The 21,625-nt window shown below is 43.5% G+C and overlaps 1 protein-coding gene across 7 annotated transcripts in view; it reads right to left on the bottom strand.

Moving 5' to 3' along the window:
• The window catches only part of gabpb1 (GA binding protein transcription factor subunit beta 1), a 94,662-nt gene that overhangs the window by 51,099 nt on the left and 21,938 nt on the right, over window positions 1-21,625 (bottom strand). For 6 of the 7 annotated variants that reach the window (XM_060853164.1, XM_060853162.1, XM_060853161.1 and 3 more), the window contains one exon: window positions 3,740-3,934. The exons of the other annotated variant lie outside the window; for it this stretch is intronic. In XM_060853164.1, coding sequence (XP_060709147.1) covers window positions 3,740-3,934 — 195 coding nt within the window. The remainder of the gene's footprint in view (window positions 1-3,739; window positions 3,935-21,625) is intronic. 7 annotated transcript variants of the gene reach the window in all.

The following is a 21,625-nucleotide window of genomic DNA, read 5'->3' as shown; positions in this document are numbered from 1 at the left end:
TAATAAGTCTGTAAGTTGGATACAGAATTGGCTTGGTTTAGGAAGACAGAGGATAGTTGTGGAGGGTTATTTTTCTGATTGGAGTTCTGTAACCAGTGGTGTTCCACAAGGATCAATGCTGGAATCTCTACTGTTTGTAATATATATGCATTAATGATTTGGATGAAGATCTGTTTAGTAAGTTTGCAGATAACACGAAAATAGATGAAGTTGCAGATAGTGAAGGTTGTCAAAGGATACAGCAGAATATTGATAAATTGGAAAGTTGGGCAGATAAAGGCATAAGGAGTTTAATTTGGACAAGTGAAGGTTTGATCAAGAATAAGAAGGAAGCATATGTCAGGTACAAACTGCAGAGATTGAGTGAATCCCTAGGAGGAGATGGCAGTAGGAGTATACTTAAGAGGGAATACAGGAGGGCAAAAAGGGAACATGAGATAGCTTTGGCAAATGGGGTTAAGGAGAATCCATAAGGGATTCTACAAATACATTAAGGACAAAAGAGGAAGAGAATAGGCCCCCTTAAAGACCAGCAAGGATGCTGACGAGTGGAACCTCAAGAGACGGAGGAGATACTCTGAGTATTTTTCAGTGTTTCCTGTGGAGAATGATATGAAAGATGTAGAATATGGGGAAATAAAAAATGTCTACTTTATAGAGGTGGTGGTGCTGGACATCTTAAAATGCATAAAGAGGGGATATATCCCCAGGATCGGATCGGGTGTATCCTAGAATTCGGTGGGAAGCTAAGAAAGTGGCTGCTGGACACTGTGCCAAGATATTTGTATCACTGATAGCCACAGGTGAGGTGCCAGAAGACTGGAGGTTGGCTAATGTGGTGCCACTATTTAAGAAAGGTGATAAGGAAAAGCCAGGGAATTATAGACCAGTGAGCCTGACACTGATGGTAGGCAAGTTGTTGAAGGGCATCCTGAGGAACAGGATTTGGAAAGACAAGGACCAATTAGGAATAGTCAACATGGCTTTTTGCATGAGAATGAAGTAACAAACAGGATTGATGAGGGTAGAGTTGTGGACATGATTTATAGGGACTTCAGTAAGGCGTTCAACAAGGTTCCTCGTTGTAGACTAGTTAGCAATGTTAGATCACATGGAATACAGGAAGAACTAGCCATTTGGATACAGAACTGACCAGAATGTAGAAGACAGAGGGTGGAGGTGGACAGTTGCTTTACAGACTAAAGGCATGTGCACAACAGTGTGCCACAAGGATCAGCGCTGGGTCCGCTGTTTTTCATCATTTAAGAACATGAACGTAGGAGGTATAGTTAGTAAGTTTGCAGATGACACCAAAACTTGTGGTGTAATAGACAATGAAGATTACCTCAGAGTACAATAGGATCTTGATCAGATGGGCCAATGGACTGAGGAGTGGCAGATGGAGTTTAACTTAGATAAATGCGAGATGCTGCATTTTGGGAAAGCAAAACTCAACAGGTCTATACACCTAATGGTAAGGTCCTAGGGAGTGTTGCTGAACAAAGAGATCTTGGAGTGCAGGTTCATAGCTCCTTGAAAATAGAGTCGCAGGTAGTGAGGATGATATGCTTTCCTTTATTGGTCAGAACATTAAATATAGGAGTTAGGAGGTCATGTTGTGGCTGTACAGGATATTGGTTAGGCCACTTTTGGAATACTGCTCTAGGATTCTTGTCTCCCTGCTATAGGAAGGATTTTGTGAAGCTTGAAAGGTTTCAGAAAAAAATTTACAAGGATGTTGCCAGGGTTGGAAAGTTTGTGCTATAGAGAAATGTTGAAGGCTGGGGCTATTTTCCCTGGAGGGTCTGAGACTGAGGGGTGACGATATAGAAGTTTGTAAAATCATGAGGGGTATGGACAGGGTCAGTAGCCAAAGTCTTTTCCCTGGGTAGGCAAGTCCAAAATTAGAAGGCAAAGGTTTAAGGTGCAAGGGGGTGGGCAGGTGGATTTACAAGGGACCTAAGGGGCAACCTTTTCAAGCAGAAGATGGTGACTATATGGAATGAGCTGCCAGAGGAAGTGGTGGAGGCTGGTACAATTACAACATTTGAAAGGCATCTGGATGGGTACATGAATAAGAAGGGTTTAAGAGGGATAAAAGGGCCAAATGCTGGCAAACAAGACTAGATTAGTTTAGGATTTCTGTTAGTCATGGGCGAGTTGGACTAAAATGTCTGCTTCCATGCTGTACATCTCTCCAAGTGAGAGGTGATGCATTTTGCGAGGTCAAATGCAACAGGAAAGTGTACGATTCGTAGAATCCCTGTAGTGTGGAAGTAGGCCCTTCGGCCCAGCAAGTCCACACCGATCCTCTGAAGAGTATCCCACCCAGAGCCATTCCCCGATTACTCTATATTTACCCCTGACTAATGCACCTAATTTACACATCACTGAACACCATGGGCAATTTAGCATGGCTAATTCACCTAACCTGCATATCTTTGAATTGTGAGAGGAAACTGGAGCACCCAGAGAACTCCACAGAGTTAGAAATTGAATCAGGGTCCCTGATGCTGCGTGGCAGCAGTACTAACCACTGAGCCACCGTGTTGCCCCAAACGTTACAAAAGAGCTCGGGAGTTCATAGTCAGCTCGTTGCCAAAAGAGCATAGGAGGAGCTCTTGTGTTATAGTGGCAGTGTCCCTACCTCAAAAGGCCAGAAAGCCTCAGTATAAATCTCAAAATGGTAGAATTCCTAATGGTATACAGAGCAACCTTGAGGTGCAAGTCCATAGCTCATTGAAAGTGGCAACACAAGGGGAGAAGATAGTAAAGATATCATACAGCAAACTTCCTTTCATTGGTCAAGGTACTGAGTATAAGAATTGGCAAGTCATGTTGCAGGTGTATAAAACTTTAGTTGGACTACATTAGGAATTGTGCGTGCATTTCTGGACGCCACATTATTGGGAGGATGTGAAGTTTTTGAAGTGGGTGAGGAAGAGGTTTACCAGGATGTTGCCTGGATTGAAGCATATTTGCCTGGAGTGGGTGGACAAACTTTAATTTATTTTGCTAGAGCATCAGAGGCCGAGGGGTGACCTGTTGGATATGTATAAAAACCTATGAGACATGAATAAGGTGGATAGTTGGTGTCTTTTTCCCAGGATGGAAATATTAAATACTAGGGGATATAGATTTAAGGTGAGGGAGCGAGTGGGTAAAGTTTAAAAGGAAATGTATGAGGCAAGTTTTTTTTCAAAAGCCGAAGGTGGGAGCAGCCTGGAACATGCTGGCAGAGGAAGTGGGAGAAACAGATATGGTAGCTATATTTAAGAGGCATTTAGACATTCACAAGAACAAACAGGAAATATGGAATTTGTTTAGAATAGAATCATGTTCAGCGTGGAACTAGTGGGCCAAAGGGACTGTTTTCATGCTGTACCATTCTATGTTAAGAAAAACTTTTGAGTTGAAGCATCATAAGAGTTAAATTTCACAGAAATTCTCCGTTAAAGGATAGTATTGGGAAATAAGTTGAAACTTTTGTTTTGTGTCAAATTCTTCTAATCTAATATATAGCTTTTTTGTTTTTCTTTTCTCTGTGTAATAATTTTAATGTTTTCTTGTTCAAGAACATCTGTACCCTCACATGAATATATTTCAGTGTCTAACAGCACTTATTCCAAGTGCCCAAATTAAACAACCAAACAAGCAAGGTTTCCCTCAGGGATCTGATTTGGTTCGTATTACACTCAGCCAGGAGCACATAGTGATGTTACTTCTGTTAATTAATTACCTGAAGCAGTAAAATCAATTCTTCATCCTCATTATCCACTGCAATATCAAAGGCTGTCTTGCAGAATTTACTTGGTGTGTGAACATCAGCTCCATATTTTATCAAAAGCTCAACCACATCTTGGTGACTATGCTCCACTGCCCAGTGAAGGGCAGTCATCTTAAGCATATCCTTTGCATTTATGTCAGCTCCATTCTGTTAAGAAAGAGGAGAATAGATGTCAGGATAAACTACCTCAGTGGGGAAAAAAAAAGACATCCATTGTCCTTTTGTTTGTATAATTATCTAAATAAAATGGAATTTGGATGGTAAAAGTATCTGTTGCACCAATCCTAGAACCTCTGAAATTACTTTTCCTTTGTTAGTTCACAATAATTCTTTTATTTGCTGCACTTTTCTACAAGATGAAAATCAGTAAGTACAAAAGGCAATGTACAAACAACATGTAGCTGATATAATGCAAAGTGTCACAATGAGTGTTCTATGTCCATCTAAAAATGGGTAAGTAAACAAGAAAAATAAATGGACGCTGGGGTGCATGGACAACCACACATGAATCAATGCTCTCTGGAATGTCCAATGTACTGACTGTTGTATGTATATTTGTAAATATTGTGGAATATTTTCATGACAAGAATCGGTGTAAACAGGAAGGGATATTGTGTATTTGATATCACGGAGTCTGCTCTAGTGACATAATTGGCCAGTCTGGGCTGACAAACAGCTCTCTCTCACCTTACTGCCTATAGAGAGAACATTTCCATAACAAATCTCTTGCTGTTTAATGCTTTGGCATCGTAAAAGATAACTACAAAGACATGAGCTATCAGCTGGCTACAGTTGTTTGAGAGAGGAACCTAGCAGGAGAGAAAGTAAGGAGTAATAGGAGGAGTTTCTGGGGTAATTCAGGAGACCCTCAGAAATTCACCCTGAGGAAGAAAACAAAAAAAACTTAGTAAATGGAGAATGCTACAACTTTCTCCCCAGCTCCCCAGTCCTCTCTCATTTATCTCTCCACCCTGGAGACTTCCTGCTTCTATTCCTGATGATGAAGGGCTTTTGATGTCGATTTTCCTGCTCCTTGGATGCTGCCTGACTGCTGTGCTTTTCCAGCACTACTCTGATCTAAACTCTGATGTCCAGCATCTGCAGTCCTCACTTTTGCCTAATGCTACAACCATGGCTGACAAGGGACAGAATAAAAGCAAACGAAAGACCACACAGGGTGGTGAAGATTAGTGGGAAGCCAGATTACATAAAGAGGGTTGCATGCGTGTAATGAACAGCCAGAGGAAGTGGTGGGTGAGACCACGGTTACAACTTTTAAAAAAAAAGCTGTATAAGTACATGAATTGGAAAGATTTGGGGGGGATATAGGCCAAACACATGCAGGGAGGACTATTTTAGTTTGGGAACATGGTCAGCGTGGCTGGTTGGATTGAAGGGTCGGTTTCCATGCTGTATGATTCTGACTATACAATTGGAAAGCCATGCAGAAAGCTCTGCAGATGGAAAAGGAGGTGAACCAGAGTCTGCTGGATCCGCACAAACTCTTCTCTGGCAACACAGTCACTCATTTTTGAGACTTCCTGGAGACATCACTTGGATGAACAAGTAAAGAGGATCAAGAGCCCTTGAGAATGGTATGGAAGAATATCGAGAGTCAGAGATGTACTGCATGGAAACAGACTCTTCAGTCCAACTTGTCCATGCTGACCAGATATCCCAACCCAACCTAATCCCACCTGCCAGCACCCGACTGTTTGACAAGCTCACCTTGGGGTAGAGTGACTGAACTGCAGGGAGCAAGCTTCTTGTGATAAGTGTAAAATGGATGATCCGTATCTTTGTAGGAGTCACCGAGACTTAGGTACTATTGTGATATGTACGAATCATAAGCAAATTGCTCAATATTGAACCAAGAAAAAAAAAGAATCAATGAAACTGCTGCTCTGGTGCCCACTTCCATTTTTACTGGTTTGCCATTCAGTAAGGGAATGGCCTACTATCTGCTGTCACCGGCAATGGCAACTATATTTGATAATAGCTCCTCTGTGGATGGAGAATCCGGGCCTTTCTCCTTCCCTTTTTGTATTGTGTAGATCTCCCTTCTACTTTTTGTTTGTGTGTTTTTGGTGTACTGAATGTTGTTCATGTTTCTTCCTTAAACACACCAGTTGAGCGTGCCCTTTCTTTCCACAGTTTCTGCAAATAGTTTTGCTATACAAGGAAATTATTGCTGCATGACATCAATGGCAGTTAAGTCTGCATTGGTGCTCATCTCTCTACCGCCATTTTGTGAACTCTAACGTTGGAATATAGCTGTTGAACTTTCATGGCTGCTAGTTCCATTGAGACTGCTACTTTCAAAGCTTTCTTCAAGGCTGGATTCCTTTCCATCAGTAATCTTCATACCTTAAACCAATCTGAAACTGAATATCATTTATGCTGTATCCAACTACTTTAAAATTGTTACAAACTGGGAGATATATTCACTACCATGCTGGTTTTACTTGTGGAACCTGGACCTTTCAACAAGTACACTTGGTTTAGGTGAAAAACAGTTCTGTATAACTCCCATTTCTCCGTTTTGAAACCCGGCTTCTCTGCACTAGACTCCTCACAAGGTTAAAAGTTAATCTCACCGTTATACTCAAACACACGGACAACTCTGCCTGCTTCAATGTTATAATATACAATATAGCACAACAGCCCCTTTGGCCCAGCAAGCCTGTATATTGATTCTTACTTAGACCTGCTACTTATTACCCATAAACAGGTTCTATCCTTCTGTTAGCCTCATGTTCATGTGTCTATCAAGATATGCTTTAAACGTTGCTAGTGTGCCTGTTTCCACCACCTCACTGGAAGTGTGTTCCATCTCCCATCACCCTCTGGGTCAAAGATTCTCCCTACACTTGTCCCCTCTCACTTTGAACCGGTGCCCTCTTGTAGTTGACCTTTCCACCTTGGGGGGGAAAAAACCCACAGAGTATCCCCCCCTATCTATGCCTCTCATAATTCTGTAGACCTCAATCAGGTCATCCCTCAATCTCCATCTTTCCAGTGAAAATGATCTGAGTTTATCTAACCTTGCCTCCATTAAAACCTTCCAGCCTAAGCAACATTCTGGTTAATTTTCTCTGCATCCTTTCCCAAGCATCCACATCCTGCTGGTGGTGTAACGACCAGAAGTGCATGCAACATTGCACATCTGGCCTCAAAGTTCTGTACAATTATAACATAACTTACCAACTTTTATATTCAATACCCCACTTGATGAAGACAAGTGTGCTGTATGCCTTGACCGTCTTATCCACCACTGTTACCACTTTCAGGGAACTTTCATATTGTTGTGTATATAATTTTTAAAAATGTTCTTACTTTGAGAGATCTGAGCATTACTGGCTGGCCAGCATTTATTGCATGTCCTGGTTACCTTTGAGAAGGTAGGGGTGAGCTGCCTTCTTGAACCACTGCGTCCATGTACTGTGGGTTGATCCACAATGTCATTAGGGAGGAAATTCCAGAATTTTGACCCAGTGGCATTGAAGAAATGGCAATATATTTCCAAGACAGGATGGAGGATGGCGAATGGCTTGGAAGGGAACTTGAAGGCGGTGTTTCCATGAATTTGCTGCCTTTTCCTTCTAGATGAAAGTGGGCATGAGTTTGGAAGGTGCTAGAAGATGGAACATAGAACAGTACAGCAAAGCACAGGCCCTTCAGCCTTGAGGTTGTGCCGGCCTTTTATCCTACTTGAAGATCAGACTAACCGATATACCCTTCATTGTACTAACTTCCATGTGCCTATCTAAGAGTCACTTAAATGCCCCTAATGTATCTGACTCTACTACTGTGGCTGACAGTGCATTCCCTGCATCCACTACTCTGACATCTCCAATTACCTTAAAAGTATGCCCACTCAAAGAACATAGAAAACTACAGCACAGGAACAGGCCCTTTAGCCCTCCAAGCCTGCACCGATTCAGATTTTCTATCTAAACCTATCGCCTATTTTCTAAGGATCTGTATCCCTCTGCTCCCTGCCCATTCATGTATCTGACTAGATACATCTTGAATAATACTATTGTGCCCACCTCAACCACCTCTGCTGGCAGGCACCCATCACCCTCTGTGTAAAGAACTTTCCAAGTATATCACTCTTAAACTTTTCCCCTCTCACCCTGAACTACTGACCCTAGTAATTATGCCCTCAACTCTGGGGAAAAAACCGTCTTGCTACCCAACCTGTCTATACCTCTCAAGATTTTGTAAACCTCAATCAGGTTCAACTTCAACCTCAGTCTTTCCAATGAAAATAATCCTAATCTACACAACCTCTCTTCATGGCCAGCAAAACATCCAGGGAACCTCCTCTGCACCCTCTCCAAAGCATCCACATCCTTTTGGTAACGTGGCGACCAGAACCGTACACAACTGTAACATGACCTGACAGTTACCCCATCCGATTAAGGAAAGCATGCTGTATGCCTTCTGACCACTCTCTCAGCCTGCTTGGCCACCTTCAGGGTACAGTGGACCTGAACACTCTGATATCTTTGTACTTCAAATATTCTCCAGGGCATTTCCATTTTCTGTATAATTTGCTCTTGAATTGGATCTTCCAAATGCATCAACTGCATTTGCCATTTCGATGCCCAACTCTCCAATCTAACTAGATTTTGCTGCATTCTCTGACAGTCCCCTTCACCAATCTTAGTGTCATTTGCAAACGTACTAATCAGACCACCTATACCTTCCTCCAGATCATTTATGTATATCACAAATTAAAGTGGTCCTAACACCGATCCCTGTGGGACACCACTGGTCACAGTTCTCCATTTTGAGGAACTCCCTTCCACTACTACTGTCTCCTGCTGTCCAGCCAGTTGTCTATCCATCAGCTGGTGCATTCCATGCTACTTCATTTTCTCCATCAGCCTACCATGGGGAACCTTGTCAAACGTTTTTCTGAAGTTCATTATGATGACATTTACAGCCCATCCCTCAATCAACTGTCACCTCTTCAAAGAATTCCATAAGGTTTGTAAGACATGACCTTCTATGCACAAAACCTATGCCTTCTATGCCTATCACAGATAAGCCTATTTTCTTTAAATGGGTATATATCCTATCCCTTAGTATATTCACCAGTAGCCTCCCTACCACTGATGTCAGACTCACTGGTCTATAACTACCTGGATTATCCGTGCTACCATCCTTCAACAGGGGGACACCATTAGCAATTGTCCAGTTCTCTGGGACGTCACTAGTGTTCAAGAATGCTGAAAAGATATCTGTTAAGGCCCCAGCTGTTTCCTGTCTCACTTCCCTCAGTAACCTGGGGTAGATCCGGTCGGACCTGAAGACTTGTACACCTTAATATGTCTTTTTGAATACCCAACACTTCCTCCCACCTTATGCCGACTTGACCGAGAGTAAATCAAACATCGATCCCTAACCTAAACATGTCATGTCCCTCTCCTCTGTGAATACTGACACAAAAGTACTCATTAAAAGAATCGCACCCATTTTCTTACTCCACTCATAGCCCATTCAAGGACAAAGGAGGAAGGTTAACTCTTTCTCTAGTTACCCTCATGCACCTTATATATGAATAAAAGGCTTTCGGACTTCCCTTAACTCTGTTTGCTAAAGATATTTCATGACCACTTTTAGCCCTCTCAATTCCTCATTTCAAATTGATCCTACATTCCCAATATTCTTCCAAAGCTTCATCTATTTTCAGTCGCCTAGACCTTATGTACACTTTCTTTTTCCTCTGAGCGAGACTCACCATTTCACCTGTCATCTATGGTTCCCTAATCTTGCCATTTCTATCCCTCATTTTCACAGGGACATGTCTGTCCTGCAATCTAAATCAACCTCTCTTTAAAAGCCTCCCAAATATCAAATATACCCTCAAACAGCTGCTCCCAATCCACATTCCCCAGCTCCTGCCGAATTTTGCTATGTTGGCCTTCCCCCAATTTAGCACTCTTCCTTTAGGACCACACTCCTCTTTGTCTGTAAGTATTCTAAAATGTACGAAATTGTGATCATCATTCCTAAAATAATCCCCTACTGAAACCAACCACCTGGCCGGGCTCATTCCCCAACATCAGGTCCAGTGTGGCCCCTTCCCGAGTTGGACTATTTACACACTGCTGTATACAACTCTCCTGGATGCTCCTTACAAATTCTGCTCCATCTAAACCTCTAACACTACGTGAATCCCCGTCAATGTTGGTAAAATTAAAATCTCCCATCACCACCACCCTCCTGTTGCTCCTATACCTTTCTATAAACTGTTTATATGTTTGTACCTGTCTCTCACGCTCGCTAAAGCTTGTAAGAAACGAGATAATGAAGTCAGTGAGACACAGGGAAGAGTAGGCAGGGAACAGATGATGAATATAAAAGGGACTGGTGGTCCGAAGTGCATTTGTTTTAATGTGAGAACTATAGTAGGTAAAACAGATGAACTTGGGGCTTGGAATATGATATTGCTATTACTGAGATTTGGTTGAGGGAAGGGCAAGATAGACAATTAAATATCCCAGGATAGCCATGCTTCAGGGCAGTCAAGGGGTGGAGGAGTTGCATTACTGGTCAGAAAGGATATCCCAGCTGTGCTGAAGGAGGGAACTGTGGAGAGGTTGTAATAAAGCCCCAACATTGTTACCGCACCCTTCCTATTTCTGAGCTCTGCCCATATTGCCTCACTGCTTGACCTCTCCACAGTTCCCTCCTTCAGCACAGCTGGGATATCCTTTCTGACCAGTAATGCAACTCCTCCACCCCTTGACTGCCCTGAAGCATGGCTATCCTGGGATATTTAATGGTCTATCTTGCCCTTCCCTCAACCAAATCTCAGTAATAGCAATATCATATTCCAAGCCCCAAGTTCATCGGTTTTACCTACTATAGTTCTCACATTAAAACAAATGCACTTCGGACCACCAGTCCCTTTATATTCATCATCTGTTCCCTGCCTACTCTTTTTCCCTGTGTCTCACTGACTTCATTATCTCGTTTCTTACAGGCTTTAGTTACTGCATGTTTACTGTCCATTAACCTCCTCATTTGGTTCCCATCCCCCTACCACATTGGTTTCAAGCCTCCCCAACAGCATTAGCAAAAGCATCCCCTAGAATATTGGCTCCAGCCCAACAGGTATAGACCGTCCAATTTGTAATAGTCCCACCTCCCCCAGAATGGTCCCAATGTCCCAAACGTCTGAACCCCTCCCTCCTGTACCATCTGTCAAGCCACGCATTCATCTTGCCTATTCTTTTATTTCTACTAACTAGCTCATGGCACTGGTAGCAATCCTGAGATTACTACCTCTGAGGTCCTACTTTTTAACCTAACTCCCTACATTATGCTTGGAGGACCTCATCCAGTTTTTTACCTACATCATCCGTTCCTATATGCACCACGACAACTGGCTGTTCACCCTCCCTCTGCAGAATATCCTGCAGCCGATCGGAGACATCCCTAACTGTGCACCTGGGAGGCAACATACCATTTGGAAGTCTCGTTTTCGACCATAGAACTGCCTATCTATTCCTCTTACAATTGAATCCCCTATGACTATAGCCCTCCCATTCTTTTTCCTGCCCTTCTGTACGCAGAGCCAGCCATGGTGCCATGAACCTGGCGACTGCTGCCTTCCCCTGGTGAGCCATCTCCCCCAACAGTATCCAAAATGCTATACCTGTTTTGGAGAGAGATGACCGTAGGGGACACCTGCACTGCCTTCCGGTCACCCATTTCCTTTCTCCCTCAGCAATCCTAATCTGCAGTGTGACCAATTCTCTAAACGTGCTATCCACGACCTCAGCATTGCGGATGCTTCAAAAGTGAGTCCATCCACAACTCCACAGCCATCATGTGATCTAACAAGAGCTGCAGCTGGACACACTTCCATTATGTGAAGGAATCAGGAACATCAGCTGTGTTCCTGAGCTCCCACGTTGAGCAAGGGGAGCATAACACAGGTCTGGGATCTCCTACCATTTTTACTCTTAAGCTTAACTTCGTCCAACTATAATATCAAATAATAGATAAAATGAGAAAAAGGTTTTACCAATCACACCATATAAAAAAAGTTTTAAAAACCTCACTATAATCAATACAAGTTTTTTTTTGTTTAGAGGAGGAAGAAGGGTCTCAGGTTCAGCCATTCGGGTTCACTCACTGTCCCAGAGCACAATTTGAATGCTCCCACTCAGCTCCTCACCCTCACCACTCCCGCCGCTGCTGGAAATGGAGGCTGCCAGCTCTCGAGCTAAGTCCTTTTACAGGGAAACTTACCATCCCAGCAACCCCCAATTCTCACCCTCACTGCTGCTGCATAATGATAGACATTTATGCCATGGGAAAAAATGCTCTGGCTAGCCACTCTATGCTGCTCATCATCTCGTACATCTCTATCAAGTCACCTCTCATCCTTCTTTGCTCCAATGAGAAAAGCCCTAGCTCCCTCAACATTTCTTCAGAGGACATGTTTGTTTCTTTAGATTTAGTTGGTTTTGTTGTTTTTTTTTAAGGAAAGCTTACTTTTAGAGGGATGGCAGTGCAGAGAGGGCAATGTTCCTCTTGCAACATGTATGAGGTGAGGGAAGCCATTAGCGTCCCTGCTGAGTACACTTGCAAGAAGTGCACCCATCTCCAGCTCCTCCAAACCCGTGTTAGGGAACTGGAGCTGGAGTTGGATGAACTGCGGATCATTCGGGAGGCAGAGGAGGTCATAGATCGGAGCTTTAGGCAAGTAGTTACTCCGAAAGTTCAAGATAGATGGGTGACAGTGAGGGGGAGTGGGAGGAAGCAGCCAGTGCAGGGACCCCCTGCGGTCATTCCCCTCAAGAACAAGTATACCGTTTTGGATACTTGTGGGGGGGATGACTTACCAGGGGCAAGCAACGAGGTTCAGGCCTCTGGCACGGAGCCTGGCCCCGTTGCTCAGAAGGGTAGGGTGGAGAAAGGTAGAGCAATAGTTCTTGGGGACTCGATAGTGAGGGGTACAGACAGACGGTTTTGTGGGGGCGACAGGGACTCACGTTTGGTATGTTGCCTCCCAGGTGCAAGGGTACGTGATGTCGCTGATCGTGTTTTCCGGGTCCTTAAGGGGGAGGGGGAGCAGCCCCAGATCATGGTCCACGTTGGCACCAACGATATAGGTAGGAAGAAGGGTGAGGACGTCAGACAGGCTTTCAGGGAGCTAGGTTGGAAGCTCAGAGTTAGAACAAACAGAGTTGTAGTCTCTGGTTTGTTACCCGTGCCACGTGATAGAGAGTCGAGGAATAGGGAGAGAGAGCAGTTAAATGCGTGGCTACAGGGATGGTGCAGGAGGGAGGGATTCTGGTTTCTGGACAACTGGGGTCCTTTCTGGGGAAGGTGGGACCTCTATAAAAAGGATGGGCTACACCTGAACCTGAGGGGCACCAGTATCCTTGGGGGGAGGTTTGCTAGTGCTCTTTGGGAGGGTTTAAACTAACTCCGCGGGGGCATGGGAACCAGGACTGTAGCTTTAGGGTACAGGACCTTGAGTGTAGGGAGGTTAGGAATAATGCAGCGATCTCTAAGGAGGGTGCCTGTAACCAGAAGGGTGGATTGAAGTGTGTATACTTCAATGCCAGAAGTATAAGGAATAAGGTAGGTGAACTTGCAGCGTGGGTTGGTACCTGGGACTTCGATGTTGTGGCCATTACAGAGACGTGGGTAGAACAGGGACAAGAATGGCTGTTGCACGTTCCAGGGTTCAAATGTTTTAGTAGGATCAGACATGGGGGTAAAAAAGGGGGAGGCGTGGCATTACTTGTCAAAGATAGTATCACAGCAGTGGAATGGACGATGGAAGAGGACTTGCCATCTGAGGTAGTTTGGGCTGAGGTTAGAAATAGGAAAGGTGAGGTCACCCTGTTAGGTGTTTTCTACAGGCCTCCTAATAGTCCTAGAGAAGTAGAGGATAATATTGCGAGGATGATTCAGGAAAAGAGTGAAGGTAGCAGGGTGGTTGTTATGGGGGACTTTAACTTCCCAGATATTGACTGGGAGAGCTATAGCTCGAGTTCATTAGATGGGTCGGTGTTTGTACAAATGTGTGCAGGAGGGTTTCCTGACACAATATGTCGACAGGCCAACAAGAGGGAAGGCTATATTGGATTTGGTTCTAGGTAATGAACCAGGCCAGGTGTTAGACTTGGAGGTAGGTGAGCACTTCGGGGACAGTGACCACAACTCGGTGACTTTTACTTTAGTGATGGAGAGGGATAATCGTGCGCCGCAGGGCAAGAGCTATAACTGGGGGCAGGGAAATTATGATGCAGTGAGGCATGACTTAGGATGTGTGGATTGGAAAAACAGGCTTCAAGAGAAGAACACTAATGAGATGTGGGGATTGTTCAAGGAGCAGCTACTGCGTGTCCTCGATAGGTATGTACCAGTCAGGCATGGTGTAAAGGGCCTTGTGAGGCAGCCGTGGTTTAGTAAGGAATTGGAGTCCCTTGTGAAAGGGAAGAAGGCGGCATATGTAAAGATGAGGCGTGAAGGTTCAGTAGGGGCGATTGAGAGTTATAAGGTAGCCAGGAAGGAGCTAAAGAGGGAGCTAAGAGAAGCGAGAAGGGGACATGAAAAGTCTTTAGCTGGTAGGATTAGGGAAAACCCAAAGGCTTTCTATAGGTATGTCAAGAATAAAAGGATGACTAGGGTAGGTATCGGTCCAGTCAAGGATAGTAGTGGGAAGTTGTGTGTGGAGGCGGAGGAGATTGGAGAGACATTAAATCAGTACTTTTCATCAGTATTCACTCAGGAACAGGACACTGTTGCTGATGTGAATATGGAATCACAAAGAATTAGAATGGATGCCCTGGAAATATGCAGGGAAGAGGTTTTGGGAATATTGGAAAGGATGAATATAGATAAGTCTCCTGGGCCTGATGGCATTTACCCCAGGATCCTATGGGAAGCTAGGGAGGAGATAGCAGAGCCATTGGCCTGGATTTTTATGTCGTCATTGTCAACGGGAATAGTACCAGAGGACTGGAGGATAGCGAATGTGGTCCCATTGTTCAAGAAAGGGAGTAGGGATAGCCCTAGTAACTATAGGCCAGTGAGTCTGACTTCAGTGGTGGGCAAAGTCTTAGAGAGAATGGTAAGGGATAAGATTTATGAACATCTGGGTAGGAATAACGTGATCAGGGATAGCCAGCATGGTTTTGTGAAGGGCAGGTCGTGCCTCACAAACCTTATTGAGTTCTTTGAGAAGGTGACCAAGGAAGTGGACGAGGGTAAAGCAGTAGATGTTGTGTATATGGATTTTAGTAAGGCGTTCGATAAGGTTCCCCATGGTAGGCTAATGCTAAAACTTCGGAGGTATGGCATTGAGGATACATTAGAGGTTTGGATTAGGAATTGGCTGGCTGGCTGGAAGGAGACAGAGGGTAGTAGTTGATGGATTATGTTCATCTTGGAGCGCAGTTACTAGCGGTGTACCACAAGGATCTGTTTTGGGACCATTGCTTTTTGTTATCTTTATAAATGATCTAGAGGAAGGGCTTGAAAGCTGGGTAAGCAAGTTTGCGGATGACACAAAAGTCGGTGGAGTTGTGGATAGTGAGGAAGGAAGTGGTAGGTTACAGCGGGATATAGATAAGTTGCAGAGCTGGGCGGAAATGTGGCAAATGGAATTCAATGTAGCTAAGTGCGAAGTCGTTCACTTTGGTAGGAATAACAAGATGATGGATTACTGGGCTAATGGTAGGCTACTTGGTAGTGTGGATGAGCAGAGGGATCTTGGTGTCCATGTACACAGATCTCTGAAAGTTGCCACCCAGGTAAATAGTGCTGAGGAAGGCATATGGTGTACTGGGCTTTATTGGCAGAGGAATTGAGTTCCGGAGTCCTGAGGTCATGTTGCAGTTGTATAAGACTCTGGTGAGGCCTCATCTGGAGTATTGTGTGCAGTTTTGGTCGCCATACTATAGGAAGGATGTGGAAGCTTTAGAACGAGTGCAGAGGAGGTTTACCAGGATGTTGCCTGGAATGGTAGGAAAATCTTATGAGGAAAGGCTGAGGCACTTGGGGCTATTCTCATTGGAGAAGAGAAGGTTTAGGGGAGATCTGATAGAAGTGTATAAGATGATTAGGGGTTTAGATAGGGTAGATACTAAGAACCTTTTACCGCTAATGGAGTCAGGTGTTACTAGGGGACATAGCTTTAAATTAAGGGGTGGTAGGTATAGGACAGATGTTAGGGGTAGATTCTTCACACAGCGGGTTGTGAGTTCGTGGAATGCCCTGCCCGTATCAGTGGTGAACTCTCCTTCTTTATGGTCATTTAAGCGGGCATTGGATAGGCATTTGGAAGTTATTGGGCTAGTATAGGTTAGGTAGGATTCGGTCGGCGCAACATCGAGGGCCGAAGGGCCTGTACTGCGCTGTATCCTTCTATGTTCTATGTTCTATGACATGCCCTCCAGTCCAGGCAGCATCCTGGTAAATGTCCTCTGCACCCTTTCTAAAAACTCCGTCTCTTTCCTGTAATGAGGCATCCAGAATGGAACACAATATGCCAAGTGTAGTCTAATCAGAGCTCTACAGAGCTGCAGTATAACCTTGCAGCTCAAACACAATCCCCCTGTTAATGAAAGCCAAAACACCATAAGCTTTCTTAACAACTCCATTAACCTGACTGGCAGCTTTGAGGGATCTATAGATACCTTCCATAGATACCCTCAGCATGAAAGGGATGATCATCTTATTGGGATTGTACTATAGACCATGCAGTGGTTCGCAGGAAATTGAGAAGCAAATTTGTAAGGGTATTTCAGTTGTCTGTAAGAATAACAGGGTTATAGTGTAGGGGATTTTAAATTTTCCAAAAATAGCCTGGGACTGCCACAGCTTCAAGGGCTTGGACAGAGTGGAATGTGCTTAGTGTGTACAATTGAAAATGGAATAGTGTAGGATAGTCAGGCTTCAGATTGGTTCCACAGCTCGACACAACATCGAGGGCCAAAAGGCCTGTATGCGCTGTAATGTTCTACGAACCCCAAGATCCCTCTGTTCCTCCACACTGCCAAGAATCCTGCTTTTAACCTTTTAATTCTGCATTCAAATTCAAACTTCCAAAGTGAATGACCTCACAGTTTTCCAGGTAGAACATCTGCCACTTATTAGTCCAGGTCTGCATCCTGTTAATGTCCCGTTGCAACCGACAAAAGCCCCCCATTCTACCAACCACTCCACCAATCTTTGCATCATCGGCAAAACGTACTAACCCTCCCTTCCACTTCCTTATCCAAGTTAATTATAAAAGTCATGAAGAGCAGAGATCCCAGAACCAATCCCTGCGGAGCACCACTGGTCACCAAGCTCCAGACTGAATATTTTCCATCTACTACCACCCTCTGTCTTCTTTGGGGCAGCCAATTCTATATCTCATGCCTCCTTATTTTTTGAATGAGTCTATCATGGCGAACCTTATCAAACACCTTGCTAAAATCCGTGTAAACTACATCCACTGCTCTACCTTCATCAACACGTTTGGTCACATCCTCAAAGAATTCAATAAGGTTTATGAGGCATGATCTTCCCCTCACAAAGCCATGCTGACTATCTCTAATCAAACTGTAGTGTTCCAGATAATTATAAATCCTGTCTCAGAATCTTCTCCAATACCTTACCCACCACAGAAATAAGACTGATTGGTTTGTTATTCCCAGGATTGCCCATATTCCCTTTCTTGAACAAGGGAACAACATTTGCCACCCTCCAGTCATCTGGCACTACTCCAGTGGATAGTGAGAATGCAAAGATCATCACCAAAGTTGCAACAATCTCTTCCCTTACTTCCTGTATTAAATTTGGGTATATCCCCGTTTGGCCCAGGGCTTACCTTTCCTCATGTTTTTCAAAGTTAACGCATCCTCCTTCCTAACATCAACCTGTTTTAGCATATCAGTTTGTTTCACACGGTCCTCAGAAATGTCAAGTTTCCTCTCAGTAGTGAATACTGAAACAAAGTATTCATTAAGGACTCCCTCCGCTTCCTGACTCCAGACACAAATTCCACCCACTATCCCCAATCGGCCCTAAACTCACTCTGGCCAGCCTCTTGTTCCTCACATAAGCATAGAATGCCTTAGGGTTTTTCCTTAATCCTATCGCTAAAGCTCTCTGAGCTAAGGATCTTTTGTGAATTTATGCAGTGTACCTTATGGATAGCGCACACCGCTGCTACTGAAAATCGACAGTGGAGGGAGTGGATGCTCGTGGATGTGGTGCCAGCAGAGCGGGCTGCTTTGTCCTGGATAGTGTCAAGCTTCTGGAGTGTTGTTGGAGCTACATTCATCAAGGCAAGTGGGGAGTATTCATCACATACCTGACTTGTCCCTCACAGATGGTGGACAGGCTTTGGGAGTCAGGAGAGGAGATATCACTGCAGTATTATTAGCCTCTGACCTACTCTTGTATACTTCTGCATAACCCCCAAGATGTTGATAGTTGGGGATTCAGCGATGGTAACATCATTGAGTGTCAAGGTCCGCTAATTAGAGTGTCTCTTATTGCTGATAGTCATTGCTTGGCACAAATGTTACATTCCACTTGTCAGCCCAAGCCTGGATATTGTCCAGATCTTGTTGCATTTGAACATGGGCTGCTTCAGTATCTGAGAAATCACAAATGGTGCTGAACATTGCGCAGTGAACGTTCTCACTAATGATTTGGAGATGCCGGTGTTGGACTGGGGTATACAAAGTTAAAAATCACAACACCACATTATAGTCCACCAGGTTTAATTGGAAGCACACTAGCTTGCGGAGCAACGCTCCTTCATCAGGTGATTGTGGAGGGCTCGATTGTAACAGAATTTATAGCAAAAATTTGCAGTGTGATGCAATTGAAATAATACATTGAAAAACTGATTGCCTGTTAAGCCTTTCATCTGTTAGAATACAGTGATAGTTTCACTTCTTGTGTGTGTAAATCACAAAACCCTTTATTTAAAAAAAAGGGAACACAGGGGACTAACATATTGGTTAGCCATCACCATTGTTAACAGCTAACCGGAGAATGCAACTTTAAAAAAAAAGGTTTTGTGATTTGCACATGAAAGAAATGAAACTATCACTGTAGTCTAACAGATGAAAGGCTTAACAGACAACCAATTTTTCAATGTATAATTTCAGTTACATCACACTGAAAATTTTTGCTATAAATTCTGTGTTACGATCGAGCCTCCACAATCACCTGAAGGAGCGTCGCTCCAAAAGCTAGTGTGCTTCCAATTAAACCTGTTGGACTATAACCTGGTGTTGTGTGATTTTTAACTTAATCCTCATTAATGACCTCATGATGGAGGGAAGGTCACTGATGAAGCAGCTGAAGATGGTTGGGTCTAGGAAGCTACCCTGATGTCAATGCTCCTAAGGGTTCTACCATTTATTTTATAAGTTGCATCTGAATTTGATCTTCCAAAATGCTTCATCTCACATTTGTCTGGATTAAACTCCATCTGCCATTTCTCTGCCCAAAACTGCAATCTGTATCCTGCTATATCCTCTGGCAATTTTGTTAGCTTGAACAAAATAATGGAATCTCTGTAATAGTTCCAGCTCTATTTTCATCATAGGGTGTAACTGTGGTGCCAAAATCTCCTACTATTTTTGTTCAAATAGGAAGGGCCTACTGAGCACAAAGTACCATAAAAAGTTTAGCACTACTTCGCTTCTTCCTGTTTAAAACAAGGTATTCCAGAGTAGATACTCCTCACTGAAGGCATTTCCATCCAATGTAGAGTACTCATTATTCAGTGTCCCTTCAGGGTGGAGCATGTTGCAAGCTACTTTGACACTGATCCTACTCTCAATGACAATTTTCTTAGTGTTAAGTTACAAGAAGGACCAGAATGCTGAAGCATTGAACAGAGGGTCCTATTATGGAGGTGCTTATTTGAAAGGAAGCAGACTAGGCTAAAGTAATTCAAGCCCAAAATGGCCAATGTCACATAATCAAATTCAAAGTGACAGTCCACTACGTAAGAGTCAAAAAAAGTTTAATAATCTATTTATCAAGAGTCAAGTCCATTTTAAAATACAGTACTCAACTAAACAAAACTAAAAATGCCAAACTACATAGTGAAAAACTGAATGCTGTAACATAACCACAATAATTTGTTTTATTTATAATGGGGATTAAGTGCTAAGTGACTTCCTTGAATGAACCACATTCACCAGATCACCATGAACAGCAATTTGACAGATTTTAAAAATTCACTGCAAGTCATTAAATATAACATCTGGTTTGGTTGCTCAAGCACTCCAGATAGAAATCTCCAGAATTAAACTATAAATAGCACAAACATTCCATGAGATGGGATGAAATCAATCATTCTCAATTATACATATATTAGATCACATCCCAAGTATGGAGTCCAGGTCACTTCTGGTCCCAAGTGTGAATATCAAACTTGGGAGGCAGTTCAGTAAATGGCAGTAACACTGATTCTTATGCTATTAAGTAAAGGAAATATTGTTGAAACCTGGTTCAGTCAACGAAGTTAAGTTTACTCACAATGTGGTTATGTTCAAATAATTAAAAATCTGCAATTCTATTATGCCTTGCTTAACCTCAGGATATCCAAATAACTCAAAATTCAGCGCTTTGATGGCTCATTCCTGTTGTAATGAAGGAAAAGTAGCAATAAATTTGCACAGAGCATTGTCCTAATATCTGAGTATCTCATCCCCACTTAATTTTTTACAAGAAGGTCGAATGAAGAGAAAATATCAGCTTGGTGAAGACTGAGCCGGGACATCTTAGGGCACAAATCAAAAAAAAAGTTGGTTTGCAGATGCAGCACGTTATCAGGATGAGAAATGGAATATTGTCCTTCAATGCTAAAGGGATGGAGTTTTTAAAAAAAAGGAGATGTTGCACTAAAACTAAAAAATGCTGAAAATCAGAGCTCTGATGAAGAGTCAGCACTTATTCTCTCTCCATGGATGCTACCAGACTCACTGATTTCCTGCAGTTTTTGTTTTCAGTACAGATTCCAGGTCTGTAGCGATTTGCTCCTATGATATGCTACAACTTTACATGGTGCTGGTGAGGCCACACCCACCATACTGTTTACAATTTTGGTCTCCTTACGTGTGGAAGGATGCACCAGCACTGGAGGGGGTTCACTAAGTTGCTTCTAAGTTGAGAGTGTTGGCTTATGAGAAGAGACGGAGTAGACTGATTGGAATTTAGATGAATGAGGAGAGATCTTTGTAAAACTATGAAGAGAATAGATAAGGTAGAAGCAGGGGCTTTGTTCTTAGTGACGGGTGAAACTAGAACCAGGGGTCATAGCCTCAAAATAAAAGGGGAGCAGATTTAAGACTGAGTTGATGAGGAACTTCTTCACCCAAAGGGTTATGAATCTGTGCAATTCTCTGTTCAGTGAAGCAGTTGAGGCTACCTCGATGAATGTATTCAAGGCAAGGATAGATAGATTTTGACGACTAAAGGAATTAAGAGAAAGTGAGGACTGCAGATGCTGGAGATCAGAGCTGAAAAATGTGTTGCTGGAAAAGCGCAGCAAGTCAGGCAGTATCCAAGCAGCAGGAGAATCGACGTTTCGGGCATAAGCCCTTCTTCAGGGCTGAGGAGGGTGTGCCAAGCAGGCTAAGGTAAAAGGTAGGGAGGAGGGACTTGGGGGAGGAGCGTTGGGAATGAGATAGGTGGAAGGAGGTCAAGGTGAGGGTGATAGGCGGAGTGGGGTGGGGGCGGAGAGATCGGGAAGAAGATTGCAGGTCAAGAAGGCAGTGCTGAGTCCGAGGGTTGGGACTGAGATAAGGTGGAGGGAGGCGAAAATGAGGAAGCTGGAGA

This window comes from Hemiscyllium ocellatum, chromosome 39 (genome assembly GCF_020745735.1).
Source record: "Hemiscyllium ocellatum isolate sHemOce1 chromosome 39, sHemOce1.pat.X.cur, whole genome shotgun sequence".
Lineage (NCBI taxonomy): Eukaryota > Metazoa > Chordata > Chondrichthyes > Orectolobiformes > Hemiscylliidae > Hemiscyllium > Hemiscyllium ocellatum.
Note: the sequence above shows the minus strand (reverse complement) of the source record. Positions and strands in the feature narration are given on the sequence as shown.